Here is a 15,433-nt window from a genome sequence, read left to right on the forward strand (position 1 = left end):
TGTCCCTTTTCTTTCCTATCTTTAAAGCCTAGAGAAAGAAGAATAATTACAATTCGGCCTGAATAACGTAACTCGTCTCGTGCACACCAATTTCTATTTCCTCCGTAGAAGTGTCCGTCGAGCGAGGATCGCGAAACGGGCTGCTTCACACGCCACCGGGCGATAAATTATCGTTCGTTACAGACGCAGCTGTAGAACCCGCCTATCGCGACCGAGATTGCTTAATTGGACGATTCCCCTGGAACGGCTCTTAATTATTCGACGATCAACCAAATGAAACGGCTACATTGGAAATTTATTCTATCCGGTCGAAATCGGAAAACTTGTTTTTCCAGTTGCATTGTAGCCAGTTAGCGAATTGATAACGTTAAATAATAATGAACCTAGATCGTCACGAATCTCGAAACGATTCGTTCGAGATCGCTGATAACTCGTGACTCGAGTTTCGTGTTAAATATATTCGCTGTTATCGACATGTACGTCGCGTTCGTGCAAGCTACTGTTACATCCTTATTCTTTTCTAGATTTTAGTGATATAAAAAGTGATATAAAGATATAAAAGTGATCTAAACATTGTTAGAAAACTATGGATAACGCGTCATTAGCTTAGCGTACACACGAAGAAATCGTTTTTCAAAAATCTTAAATTTGATGGATTATCAATATTGATCTTGTCGTCGATTATAAACTACGTTACAAAAGAAAAGTTTACTGTAAATCACATATTATTAATATTACGAAGATATAGATATAAATATATCAAAACCTCGGTAGTTAGCGAATAATCAAAATATTTATGTGATTTTCTCACATGAATTCAAATTTAGTAAAAGATTCGTGAGTACTACTAGGAAATTTTTTAGTGCATAAATTAGTCTAGCGGAAAGTTACAGTTTCATTCCAAGAAATTTTAAAATCTAAAGCCGATAATACTCATGAACCTGGAATATGAAATTTCTTAACTTGTTATTGCGAAAATATAATCTGTGTTGTTGTGAACATGCATATAGTCATGCGGAAACTACTTTGATTAAATATATGATATTTAAAAAGAACTATGCATAATTACGTTTGATACGAGCCAATCTAACAAAACCGTCATTATCGCTTAAATAGCATCTAACAGAAGCAGAAGTGGAACATTTTTAGTAGAAACAATTTTTCTAATTCCAACGGCGAAGCAGATATCTTTTAATAACAGGGAATACATTAGATTTTGATTTGTCCATAAAAGGCGGTTAACGCGCTGAAAGAAACTTCGAAATTGTAAGAAGGATTGCGATGAGCGCGGTTTGCAGCGTACACGTACTTATCGATGGCCGCATCTCACTTTTCTCCTTTCCGGTTCAATCTTCGAGAACAGTTAGAGGTAACGCAAAGGTTCGCGAATCCCGTGACTCGAATCGTCTTCGAATCGCCGACCCCGATGGAATCACAATAAGGAGATCCAAGCGTTTCAGCAAAGCAAGAAATTCCTTCTCCACTGAGAAATAAATCGAGACTTCTTATTACTCTATCATACTTCTTCTTCCCCAATGAACCATTGTTTGAAATGGAATTTTAACAACGCACACCACCATCTGTCTTTCATATTTTCCACTTTTCTTAATGACACTTTGTACCATTAAATTGTTTCACTATATACATCGTTTTTTGAATTACGAAATTAAATAATTTGATCAAATTACCCTGATAGCTTCCCAAAAAATATAGAGATAAGAGGACAATTCTTGGAATGTATTTGCTCAAAAGGAACTTCATGTCACGCTATTATCATTACCATCAGTTTCAAAAATAGCCTACTCGTAAACCCTAGACGCGGAAGCTGAAACAAGGAGCCAATTTTCAAATGTTCTCAGTCATCTATCCCGTGGAATATATTATATTTATTCGCTGTTCTTATTAAATATAAATCCATTTCGCGTATCGTATTTTTATACTTATTTTATTAATCTTCTCTTGTTCGCCACTGTAAATCTCGTTGAAAAAATTTTGTATGAAAATTGCGCGCAAAACTCGGTGAAGTTTATCGAAAATCTGAATTGACAAGCAGTTTGAATTATCAAGGAAGCAATTGATCAACGATGATTTTACATTCGTGCAAAATAACGACTTTGCTCGAGTTATAAGAAGAACGTAATGTATTAAGAGTCACGTGTTGGTCTCTACAATCTGCCGACCTAAATCTCACTGAAAGAGTTTTGTATGAAATACATGCCAAACTCAGAGTTTACTTAAACCTGAATTGTAGGTAGGTTGATTACGGTCACGTTATTCAGGATCGTCCGACTTAACTTACTTCTTCTCTACTGTCAACACACGCGCCTCTAACATGCTATAGACGTGAGTACACGTACCTCTTTGTTATCCCAGCGCTTATATTGCCGCCATTCGGTGAACCCAGGACGTCGATACTCGAGGGTATACTCCTCGACGTATTCCTGACCACGGCCGTGATCGTAACGACCCTGACTCTGTACACCAGTGATCACGTGAGGTCCAGGAAGATCTACTTGCAGCCACTCACGAATTCCTCTTTCTATTTGGCTCTTCGGGCACCAGGCACCGCCTGCTGTCTCCTTCCGCAACCTGTTTTCGTCAGAATTCGTTAGCGTTACGTGCTGCAGCTCGTTTCGATGAATGTTAATGAGACGTCTAGATCGATGGCTACTCCGTGACCGTTTTCAATATTATATGAGTATTTTTTAGTGACTAATTTTTGAAAAATCTCGAGACATTTTCTTAATTTGTTCGTTAGTTAATAATTTCAATAATTAATATCAATAGTTTCGATAATAGGATCAATAATTTAGAAAAAAATCCGAAGATAATTTCTTCGTTTGTCCGATAATTTTTTCCTTTTAATCTATTAGCTGGGAAATGTGAGTTAATTCATCACTTGGAACGTTAGTTTTTCTTGGATATTTTAATTTTTTAATTTTACTTGAGGGTGTTCTACTTTCTCAAGTATCATTTTATTTTAAAGGACCGAAAGTGACTTAATTGAAATTGATTTGAATTTACCAACTTGTAATTGTCTCATCGTAAAAGTTCCTGGTTAAGGGATGATATTTTTTAACAACTTAGATTAAGTTGTTTACGAGAGCAGCTACGTGAGATCGATTAAATTTATTCCACTTGAACTACTGCGTTGGTTTCTTGATAACTAGATAAGTTGGGTATAAACGTTTCTTATAAACAATGCATGGAATAGCACCAGTTAAATGTTACGTGTATATTCAAATTGTTATTTTAATATTTTAGTACGTAACAAATAAAATAGATGTCGTTTTTTTTCTACTTCAAGTTCATCAATGGTACTGATGAGATTTTATTAAACACATTTATACGCGTTCATATTCCATTGAAATTCAGAGAGGGATTAAAATCCCATAAAACATTGAAAATTTTGTTATACTTCAAATAGATAATTTTTCAATAATACTCTCTGGATTATTTATCACTGGATTTTTCGCAAAATTCATTAATCACGTTTCAGAGAACTGACGAAATATCCGTGAAAAAAAAATAAATAGTGAAAGGAAGAAAAAACAGAAAATTGGTAAACCGTTCGATCGCATTGATATTACGAATCGAAATTTGACACGCGCAGCAGTTTGCGTTGGCTCGAAAAGAGGGTTCCCAAAAATCAATTTTCATTCCCGTTGAAAATTTGTCCTCGTTCGACCGGGCCTGCCAATGCATCGACTGAAATTGCACAATAATAATCGTACCGAAAATGTAGCCACGTCAAAATCGTACGAGCTCAATTCACGGATCGTTACGCCATATCGCCGAATCCAACCAACCCTCAACCCCTTCTCCTTTCTACCAGTTACAATAGCCAGTGGTCATTTTTCATTCCAATTGGACAGACATAATTAATTGATATTATATTTCCGCCCGCAGTGGACAGAGACATGGCAAATATCGAGAAGCTATAATTGATACTTTAAGTTCCTAGTCTAAAATTGCTCGGAGTTAATTAATTAAATTTCTTTAACGGGACTTTTCATGACGATGAATGTTTATTAACATGACCAATGTACACGAAATATTCCAAACGATCGAGAATATCGACGTTCGGAATCGAGAAACGAAAGCCTCTTATTTGATCTGCTGCAACAAATAATACTTTCAACTGAATAAGCTTTTAGGAATTGCTAGGAATACTTACAAATAGAAGTTTTCTAGCCGGGAAATTGACAGCATTTTATGAACGATAAAGTCGAGAATCATTTTTACGATGTTGAATAGGACGGAAAAATACATTTTAATCTGACAACCGAACAGAAGAACAATTTTAGTAATACGAAATTTATAACAATTATTGAATTCGAAAATTGCACCTCATTAGACTGCTGAGTAATTTATGATAAAATTAAAAGCCCAAAAATAATGTTTATAATTTTCGTTACAGCTTTTAGTTCGCGAAACAAACTACTGTGTAGGTTTTTCACATTTACATTTACGTTTCGTTAGTTCTCTTCATAAAAAAGTGAAACTGCATAAAAATCCATAATCTGTCATGTTTCTTGCCTGTCATCTTCATATGGTCTTGTAGTCCCGTAACATCGCATTGGAAGTATCCAATTAATAAAGAATCGCGGAGAGACCAGTTTTGGAAGCGGTGCGAAGTTAATGTTTCACCGATTCTTGAAGAGCGAGGAGCTCCGTCTAGGCGCAGTTATAGTCCTCCGGCCATTACAGCATCGTTCGAACAAAGAAGAACAATTCACGGGGCCATTCGCCGGTTTCAAGAACTTCTTCGGTTCGAGGGAAGTGTACTTAAACAGCGAATCCGGGATTCAGTTCTTTCCACCGTCCCTCTTTCCCTCTTTTCTCCAACCTCTCTCTTTCCCAACCAATCCCCTCCTTTTCGCGTTTCCTCTCGTCCCGACGCTCCCCACGTTTGCTCTAAATCGACCCAATGAAACTTTCGCGAAACTTTTACCACCTATTGGACCCGCTCGTGCTCCCTACCTAATAACGAAGTTAACTTGCCGACTGATCAGAGGATCCGTCGCGTTTTTCTTGCGAGTCAATGACGTCGATTTCATTCCGTGTGTTCCCATGTTGGTATTCAGCTGTTAAAGCGTTTGTCGTAGTATTTTGTTTTGATTGGCTGTATTATTGGACACGAGGTTTAAATAAATAGAACCAATTTGTGTTTCATCTTGTTTCATCTTTTGATTGAAGATTCGAATAGTCGTTAGAAGAATGGTTTTTGCAATTGTTTTCAATGAAGTTTAGTATTCTTTTGTTAGTCGATCGATTTGCCTGTTGCGAGGTAGCGATATTGCATTGGAAGATTTAAGTGTGATTTATTAACCTTTTAGTTCTGGCGGACTTCGAGTGAACATTTGTTTGTACAACATTGTGCTTGCACGTTAGTGCTCGAGGTATACATACTTGAAGCACGAAATTTTGAATATGATTCTTCTACATTATCGTTGCAATGAAAGATTTATTAATACGCCTAATGGAATTTACTTAACATGTGTAAATGTTTTTTGTAAATATGGAAGGAAATGTTTGAATATTTTAAAAGGATGTAGTTTAATTAAGCATAAAAATATCAGCAACGATTTTGTTCTGTATTACCATTACAGCCACGCGTTGTAAAATGTTATGATATGAAAGAATTGATTTTATTCTGCAAAACGTTTTATAGACCAAATAAAAACAGTTCTTATATATTTGTAATTTATTCATAAAGTTATTACTAAATAATTTAAATTTGTTCATTTCATGAAAAAATAATTAATATCTTTACTTATTAGGTTATTTATAATTTACACATTTTGGTAAAATTTTTCTTGCTATATAAATAGACGAGGGTAACTGAATACGTTACAAAGAATAACGTGTATTAAGGTATTCGCTACCCGCAGCTAAAGGGTTCAAGCGGTTAAAGTTATATTAAGGTATTTGTTTCTCTGCAAGTTTTTGGCATGGCTCTTTCTGAAATTTCTCAGGGCTGTGAGAAATTTCAGTGAAGTTTCACGAAGTATTTATTATGGTGGAACGTTAGTTCCATCCCTTATGGATGGCAACGCCAAGTGTTCCAGCCGTCTGAACGGTCCTCATTTATAAGGTGCTTCCAGTGTCTGACCACGGCAGTCTACTACTACTGAATATCGTTGCCACGCGTAAATAGGAAGGCTCGTTTCAATAAACGTTCTCATGAAACGAACGCGCGAAGCAATAATAGATTACGAATGTTTATGCAAGTTTATAGCAAATTTAAATATATAAAAATGTACGGAATGCACATAACATGTCTGCGAAGATATAGGAAAAAATTATAGCATAAAGCATTTATTATAATACTGCCTTACTTACTTAATAAACCCTGTCTATCATTCCGAAACATTCGAGAAAATTGAAGTTTTATTATTCTTCTATGCCGTCTTTCTTGCTTTTCATTCAATTTAAAATATTCAGCCATTATTTCGTAAGAGCGTAGATAAAAGCCAGTATAATGTGTAACTTTACTTAAAAGTAAGGAACACGAAGAGCTTTAAATGTTTCATCGCATCTTGAAAAATGAATTAAATGCGAGATAAGACGATTTAACTAAAGAGGGCGGAATGTTTCAAGGGTAAAACACGTATCTATTTAATTTTCATTTCTTTTAATTATACTCATAAAGATATGGATTTAACATTCGCAATCCAATCTTCCGCGGCAGTAATTAAACGAACATTCTAACGAACGTTCTAACAGCTACTTCGAATAATTTCATTCGAATATCCTCTTCTTTCCTGATTAATCTCATAAAGCTGCAGTCTCAATTTCATTTTTCATGAAACTCGATAGAAAAATTCTATGCTCAGCACGAGAACGTTCAGAAGCATGTACAGGAAGACAAGGTCGTGGCCGGTGCTCGATCACGCGAATTGCTTCTTCACTTCACCCCAATAACAACGCAATTACGGCCGGATAATAATTCTTGCGGGAAACTGCCAATGCCGCGCGTAACTTCGCCCCGAACGGTATCGAGCTAACCGCTTTTTTCCCTCCTTTGTCGCTGGTAATTTTCGCAAACGCCAGGAGAAAAAGTGGAAACAGTGTCGCGGTGAGCCTCGATTAATTTTATCATCCAACGTTGGACGTGATTAAAAGTAAAGTTCCGGACGAAACGGCCGCGACAGCCGGCGATCGTTAAATTACAGACGCGAATGAGAGACAGCAGAAATGGCAGAAAGAGACGAAGAGGAAGAAGAAAAGCAGAAAACAGGCAGGCGGGAGAAGGCAAGAGGAGTATGGCCGTGGCATCTATGAGCGGCACGTTAATGTAGAAAGCGTGTCTGTCGCGGGACGGTTTGATCTGTTCTCCCTTTAGGAAGCGCGTTAAAAAGGCAGCCGTGGTACCATTTAACGGCGGCTCGACGACCAAGGGTACGCAGAAAAGGGTACGTCGTAAAAGTAATGCGCTCACCGGCCATTTCGTGGACCGACGTTCGTCACATACGACGAGGACGCCGTAATGGCTGAATCCGGTATGTCGCCAGACTCCATCCCCAAGGATTGATTGCACGCTCCTGAAACACATCGTTTAACTTTGTTATTATATGTACGGTTTGTACGTATGAGTCGTTCGGAAGGCACACCGATCAACGCCATAAGAAAGTGGAAAGAAATTATGTTATAAATATTATTTCTTTTAACTTATTTATTTAACTTATTTAACTTATAACTCGGAATTTATGGTTATTTATATTATTTCTTTGCGATATACGAATCTAGAGAAGTAAAATGCTTGGTTCCTATGAATGGGACGTTAAATGTATTAGCCACGATGTAGTAAGATTAAGAAATTTATAAAAGTGAAAATGATCAGTTTCAGAATAAGACTTTTCTCATCTGTGACTTGCTATCATTTTACTTTGCGATTTGTTGACAAGTTAATATGTTGCGAATCGTTCGATGCTTTTGTGATAGATAATGATGTAAGAGTATGGAAGATAATGAACGATTAGGGGAGAAAATGAAGAAAATAAATCGAAGATAGATCCTTGGTTTATTAAGGTAATTAACTCATAAGGTTGTCAAAAAGTTTGTGCTGGTTTTATAGTTTCACTGTCGTTTACTGTGTTTGACTTAACTGTATAACCGACATAGTTACCTACGCTTACAACTTCTGTATTTGCTAGACCGCGGTCGTAGCGATTCACCGTTCTCCCCTTGTTTGCCAGAGAAATCATGGCGCACAATGATCTAACAAGGAATCGAACGGCCGTTTCCGTCGTGAAATCGTACTCCATAGTCACATTCCACGATATCTATCGTACAATGTCGACCGACGATCGACGAGCGGAAATGTAAATTGAGAGATTAATAAGCCTGGCAACCAAATCGTAGAAATTCTAATCTTTCCCTTACGGTTTCTTCGTGGCTCTATTTTATATCGCACGGTGAAAGTTCGTTGTTCGACCGAGCAAACACAACGCGAAAGGTCTAGAAATATTTGTGACAATAATACGCCCATGGGAATACAAATATCGTTGACGTATTGGTAGGTTGGAACGGCGAGTGGTGGACAATTTTTCCTGTTTCGATGCTCCTAAAAAATTGAACGCAATGTTACATACACGACAGATCAAATGGCTCTCTATTTGATTTCCTGTTTCAATTTTTTCGGTGTAATTGTGCGAACGATAGAATTTCTCGTCGAGTGAATTAAGAATGTACACGTATGATGAGTAATTTAGGTTTAAAGTATAAAGTGTTATATCTTGAATTGAACATTTGGAATTATCGTGTGAACAAAGAGTGTCATTGAAGATTCGATATGTCTTTAAAATACTCTAAACACCTAGATATCCTTGAGAATATTTTCGAGAGATAGTTGAATAACTACTGAATAAAAAACAGAGCAATAGAAAGAACGAGAATGTTGACAAGAATAATAGCAAAATGTTAAATACGAATTTAGAGACCAGAGTGTGTCACAATTTTTACAGGAAGTAGACAAATTTTTATTTATTCGTTTAATGTAGTTACCATTATTTCACCGAAATCTCACAATTTCTATGTTTATAAAAATATATTAATTCAATGTTTGTTCCTTTATAATATCCCATAAACAGCAAATTTCAATCTCATCGAGCTCAATAACGCATCAATATATCTTTCTTGGAGATGTGTTCATAATTCATTTTTTTTCAGCTTCTCTGTTTCCGAGACTTTCACTAAAATCACGATCGGCAATAAGATAGACGCTGCAATCGTTGCTCGGCAAGTTGATGGATAAGTGACGAGCGTCTCTCCATGTGGTATTATCCGGTCGCTACACACTTATTAGTCCGTCAGCTATCTCATTCGCGTTTCAATTTACCCGAAGTTTACTGGCATTTGAGTATAATCTTTCCATTAAAGTTTTCGCCGGACGATAAAAGTCCGCGCGGCCTGGCCAAGTCCAATGTGAGACGCGAGAGATTAATCGGCGCGAATAAATTTACATTATCGAGATGAGGGGGATCGACGGTTCTTTCGCTCTCGCGCGGAAGACGCATTTTCAATTGCGCGCGGATTAAACGCGGAATCTTCTGCAGAAGGGCTGCCATTTACGGCATAACGAAGTAAGAGATTCTTGAATGTAGAAGTATATTATGGGTGTTCCATAAAACAATAAGAGAATTGGAAAGATAAAAGACGAAGAAAAATATCTGAAATTATTACTCTAAGAGGATTAACGTTTTCCTTCGATACATGATTTGATATATACGAAGGAATCTCCAATTTATAAACGTTCTACAAAGATTTATCGTCTTTAAAAATGAATTTATTAGCGCCGAGAAGAGATAATTAATCTTTTAAATATATTAAATATATTATAAATATAATAACATATATTACAGTGCTACAATTAGAAGAATTAAAAGAAAGAAGAAAATTAGAAGATTTTACATCTAATTTTTCTGTCTATATATTTATTTTCTTTTTTAATAACTGTTTGAAAATCTTTGTCGCAGTATCATACGAATAATATACCAATTTATCAAGCTTATATTACTTTTCCATATATGTTCCTATATTTCATCATTTATCGTTTAACGTAATAAAACGTCTCATAATAGACATTCTCTAATTATGTTGAGTATTGTATTTCGAAATAATGTACGCGTAATAAGCGGTTATTATATCTTTATCTATTTTAGAATCATGTTTAAATTAAGCAAACACTGAAATACTATGTGTTAGTATCCCTCAAGAGATCGATGACACTGGAATCTCCAAATATTGCAAGAAATACTACATGACAGGAAATATTTTTAGCTGTTAAACGTCCTGTTCAACGTGAACCTGTTTTTCATTCACAAGATGGCCTGTTTATTAACAACAGGTTTCTAAAATCAAGTGCAGGGTAGATTGATTTCATAGACGTTCTTCTTGGCTTCGGCAGCCGTACGATGGTAAGCATGCTTCCGCTCGATTAAACCTTTTCCCTCTTTTCCCTTTCATCAATCCTCCTACGGAAATCCTTTCCGAGTAAGCCAGCTTTCCCTTAAACCGAGCCGACGAACTTTACTTCCGCGGAAGTAAAGCAAAAGATTCTTCCAATAAACATCGCCGCTTACGATTTTACTCTGACAGGGAGCGCAATACAAACGAAAAATTCTCCGTAAATATAGCTTTTTTCAGGAAAAGCTTGTACCTATTCGGTAGAACTCGTAAAACATTCCGTTCCACGAGTTTCCTTTTGCCCATAAAAATAATGGAATTAACGGGTGAAGTGACCTTTCCATGAAATATTTCGTCGTTAATTATTTTAACCATTGGTGTACCTATTTCGATACTCCCTTTTTGCGAAATTAAACGCCACTTAAAACACAAGTCGACATTTTTCTCTCTGAGACTACAAAAAGAGAAGCGAGGGTTTACGCAACTTTTCAGCGGAACGCGACTTTCTTCTCCTCCCTTGAAACGTTTACGTTGAACATGCCAACGCTAACCGCCAAACAAATCCACCGTGATTCAAGGAAAATGCTCGGCCGTTCGCCGGAAGTTATAAAAAGTTTCAATGAAACGCTCCCTCGTTCCTCGGACCGTTTACGCCAAGCTGTCAGAGTCTTCAATGGCATTCATGCATCGCCGGCGTATCAACGTCGCGCATCGTTTACCGCGCACGTGCACGCATTCAATGTAAGTACCGATGCCAGAAGCATCCTTCATGATCTGCGTACTTCTTTCACGGTGCTCGGCCGATTTTCAAGCGGCGACGGGCGTCGTCTATTCCGTGCTTGCTATGAGATTCCTCCGGATGGCTCGTGACGGATGAGGAATTTCGTGCACATGCTGTGTGAACCTTTACAAAGAAACTTATCGAAATTTGCTATTAAATCGTTGTACCGTGCTTTCTTTAGCGAATCACTATCGTTTAGATTGTGAAGTTACGAGTGAAGGAATTTCGTTAATTTCAGTGGCAAAGAAAGTAGTAACTTTTGTAAATGGATGTAAAATTTCGTATATAGCAATTTAATAAGTTAATTCTTCTTATCTATGGGAGCGTATAACTGTAGTTTGCAATCTGGGTGGAACCGTTAAATATTTCTCTTGTGGTTTGTTTCGTGAATGATGCTCATTTGGATTGTGAGGCCATGATAGCCTGATAAAATAGTAATCTTAATATAGCGATTTAGTGCGTTAGTTTCTTCCTTTTATTTTGTGGTAGCTATAGTTTGGGTAGTAATATTAAATCCTTCCTTCTTTATCTTCCGCGAATAGTTTCCATTTGGATTGTGAGAAATTTTTAATAACCCGGATGACTGATAAACAAACTGCAGATATTTATGTAAATCTATATTTTCAGGAATATCGTTAAAGATAGGACGTAAGTACAGAGAGGTGTTATATCCGTCAAATATGTATATGTCGTAACGAATACTATACTTGAGATATTTTATATATTCTAGATATTTTTGCAGTATTTTTCAAATTGCTTATAAACTGTATAAAAGTCCGCGGACTATCGATAAAGCAGTAATTTTTATATAACAATGTCAAATTTTGACATAGTAATCTGGTGTTCAACTTTTTCATTTTTATTTCGTAAAAACGTAAGCTGATAGATCGCTATACTGGCAACATAGTAAACTAGCGGAGTGACTTTATAAATTAAATTGAAATTCGCAGCACAATTTTTTGTCCATGGATGCAGCCATCTACATTGTGAAATTATGGGGAGAAGGTCTCTGACAAACTATAATTTGACACGTGACAAGAATTCTGTCAAATTTTGACATAGCAATTTGTGTCTAGTGCTTTTTCCTACTGATAGATTGGTACAATAGTAGATTGGTATAGCTTGGTAACATAGTAAAATAGTAGATTGGCTATATAAATTGAATTGTCGTGCAATACTAGTCAGTATAATGTTCAGGCATGTCTGACCATAGGCAGGTCACATTCTACTGTCGATTCGCGTGTCAGTCACGTCGAACGTTTCTGATTGCTATTACAGATATTAAATTGGTTGGTTTGTTTACTAAGAATTCCAATCCCTCGTGATGATGATATTCGTTACATCAACTAAATTCCACTTTCTCGACGATCTCTAATATAATATTAGAACGGAACAATCAAATATTGATATGAATCGAACCTTATGTATACACTTCAAATAATAATCTTCTCTCGATAACAAAAATAATTCTCCAATTTTACATACATTTCTATGTCGATCAAACTGATCAATTCTTCTATTCATTAATTTATTAACTTCTCAATTTGATTACATAAGCATACAATTAATATTCAATTTTCTCAAGAAAGAAGTGACCTACTCCCCTAAGTCCATAGATAGATAGATTTTAAAGTTTCTTATACTTTTTCATTTATAGAATTGATCGGCTTCTAAACGGTTCAAATAATTCCTAACCTCAAATGCGCTTCATCCACTCCTTACACAAATGGAGCGGCTTTCGTAGGAAACAAAAATACATTTTACCCATGCCAATCTCTAATATACATACATTTCAAAAAATAACGTTTAAAAAATTCCATCTGTAACTTGCCGTTGAATCTTAAATAATTCCCAATCTGAAACGCATCTCATCCACTTCATTCACAAGTGGAGCATCGTCCATAGAAAACAAGAATACGGGTTTCACCTTTGTCATCAGGGTATCTATCTATCGTCGTTTCAGATACACAACGCAAGCGTTGGTGTCGGTGATGGGGCTGCGTGTCTATCTCGAGCGGCAGGTCGCCTCACCTCGGAGACACATGCAAATCACATAGGCGTTTGAACTTCCAAACGTATTCATAGAACGGCATTCTCGCAGTCGTTTCACCCTCTGGCCGTTGTTTCTGTCTTCGTGTTTCGTTCGATGCCTGGCACTCGGTGGTGGAAGCGGAACCAGAAGGTTGAGGTGCGGGGGCATGGCAATGCTCTCGAGTCACAAGCGACATAAAATAACGCGAGCCTCCGGGGACGTGGGCTACGCTGCTGATGTTCGTTCGTGTTTGTCGATTCTCATATACACGCCTCCGTCAAGTACCACGTGTATACAGAGAAATAGACAGGCAAGGGAAAGAGAAAGAAAGAAAGAAAGAGGAGAATGAGCGAGCGAGTGAGCAAGTGTGCTCGAACAAGGAGAAAAGTGGGAAAAAGGGCGAACGGAGAGAAAAGGGAGTAGATGGCGCGAGCACGCGACAATCGCGAGCCTCGTGGCCTCCGTGTTTTAAAATGTCGAGCGCTTTTGTATACCAGGGAAAATTTGCTCCTACGATCGGGCAAATTGCGCAAAAAGGAGACCTTTTTTCCGTCTCATATCTACGCTCTCTGTCTTCTGTTTCTGTCCGTTTCTTTTTCGTCGTTCACCGTTTAGTTTTCCTTTTTTACCTTTCGCCTATCTTTCCCTTCCTCCGCATCTCTTTTTCGCCATAGTTCGTTCGTATCGCGACGCTCTCTCGGTACAACTCTCGTTGCGTCTCACGAAGTTCCATGCTTTCGTGTTACCCTGCCGTCCTCTCTCTCTCTATATCTCTGTCTCTGTCATTGTCTCTGTCTCTGTCTCATGGATGGGCGTACTTCTTGAAAGAGGGGACACGGGTGAGCACCTTCCGACAATTTATTTTCTGTACTGAATTAGAGCGCTCTCAAAGTGCCTTTCTCTGGTCACGAGCCAGCGGAAATGCAGTCACTACGTGGACCGCGATTCTTCGCTAATTTACGGTGCATTATGTCTGCGATGTAATTTGTTAGAATTATCTATTACATGTGTAGGTGTGTATGTGTATAGGGGTTACGTTCACCGTTAAAGTGGCCACTGGTTTCACGGAATTTCGTCTACACGAAGAACGTAATTACGGGGATAAAAAAAAGGAAGGAAGGAAAGAACAGGTAGAGCAGAGCGGGATGATGGGAAAAAATGAATTCAATTCAAGGAGAAACGATTGACGTTACTTCAAACTGTCCTTCTCCGGGATCACTTTTTTTCTCTCTTTCTTCTTTTTTTTGCCTGGCTACATGATGCATGCGTTACTGGCCCTGACTGGCCTGGTCCTCCCCGAAATGCAATTTCTCTTGTACAACGGTTAAGCTTCGTGAAAATGAGGACACCGTTAAGCACCTTGGAATGATTTACCTCACTTCGGATTACAGCGTTCCTATGTACCCTACGCGAGAAAGAGAGAGAGAGAGAGAGAGACTGACTCTCCGCCCTATGTACTCTAACGCTAGTCGTAGGAAAAAAATTTATGTCCTTTTACGGGAAGTACATTTGTAACCGCTATTTCTCATCCAACGATTTTTGCCGATTCAGATAAATCAGCGACAAGCTCAACTACCGTAACACCAACTTCTTTTAGACTTTCGTGCGACGTAAATCAACTCGCCAAATTATATAGACGTTCTTTTTCGTACTTTCACCGGTTTTACGACTTTCCTGAATAATGACTCTGATTTTATTGAAAAAAAGAAAGCGTAATAGTTTATTAGGCGCGTAAATTAATTTGGTATCTTTTCAAATGATATTTTAATTCTATTTGTAGATTATATATACTTAACCATGAAACGATATAGCATCGTTAGTAATGAAAATCCAATCTGAGTGAAGGCGTTAACATCTGCTCATCGATAGGATATACTCGAAATGGACAGATACCCAACACTCCAACGTTTCTTCAACTTTTCCAATAATTATTCAAGAATCAGACATACTAGAGTCTAGAATCGATAAATTATATTCACGTCAGACATATTATTATAGAATCTAGGAGGTCTAGAACTTGTCAATAGATTATAGCCTTTGGACACCTCTGTAGTTCCAGCACTCTAATTTTCTAACAGTTGTAGGAGTATCAAATGTATTCAAATTTATTTGTTAGTAGATTATGCCTTCAGTCTGAACACTGGTTAGATGCGCGTGCTGCTTTAACACTTTTCTAATTTCCCCAGTAACTGTTGAACGGTCAAATAGAT

The 15,433-nt window shown here is 37.4% G+C and overlaps 1 protein-coding gene across 2 annotated transcripts in view; it reads right to left on the reverse strand.

Annotated features, from left to right (window-relative positions):
- Nucleotides 1-15,433, reverse strand: part of LOC138189584 (discoidin domain-containing receptor 2) — a 143,802-nt gene that overhangs the window by 30,819 nt on the left and 97,550 nt on the right. For both annotated transcript variants that reach the window (XM_069131632.1, XM_069131623.1), the window contains exons 3-4: nucleotides 7,445-7,547; nucleotides 2,358-2,589 (exon numbers count right to left, since the gene is read on the reverse strand). In XM_069131632.1, the coding sequence (XP_068987733.1) occupies nucleotides 2,358-2,589; nucleotides 7,445-7,547 (335 nt within the window). The remainder of the gene's footprint in view (nucleotides 1-2,357; nucleotides 2,590-7,444; nucleotides 7,548-15,433) is intronic.

This window comes from Bombus flavifrons, chromosome 1, assembly GCF_040668555.2.
Source record: "Bombus flavifrons isolate JBK064 chromosome 1, iyBomFlav1_principal, whole genome shotgun sequence".
In the NCBI taxonomy this organism is placed as follows: domain Eukaryota; kingdom Metazoa; phylum Arthropoda; class Insecta; order Hymenoptera; family Apidae; genus Bombus; species Bombus flavifrons.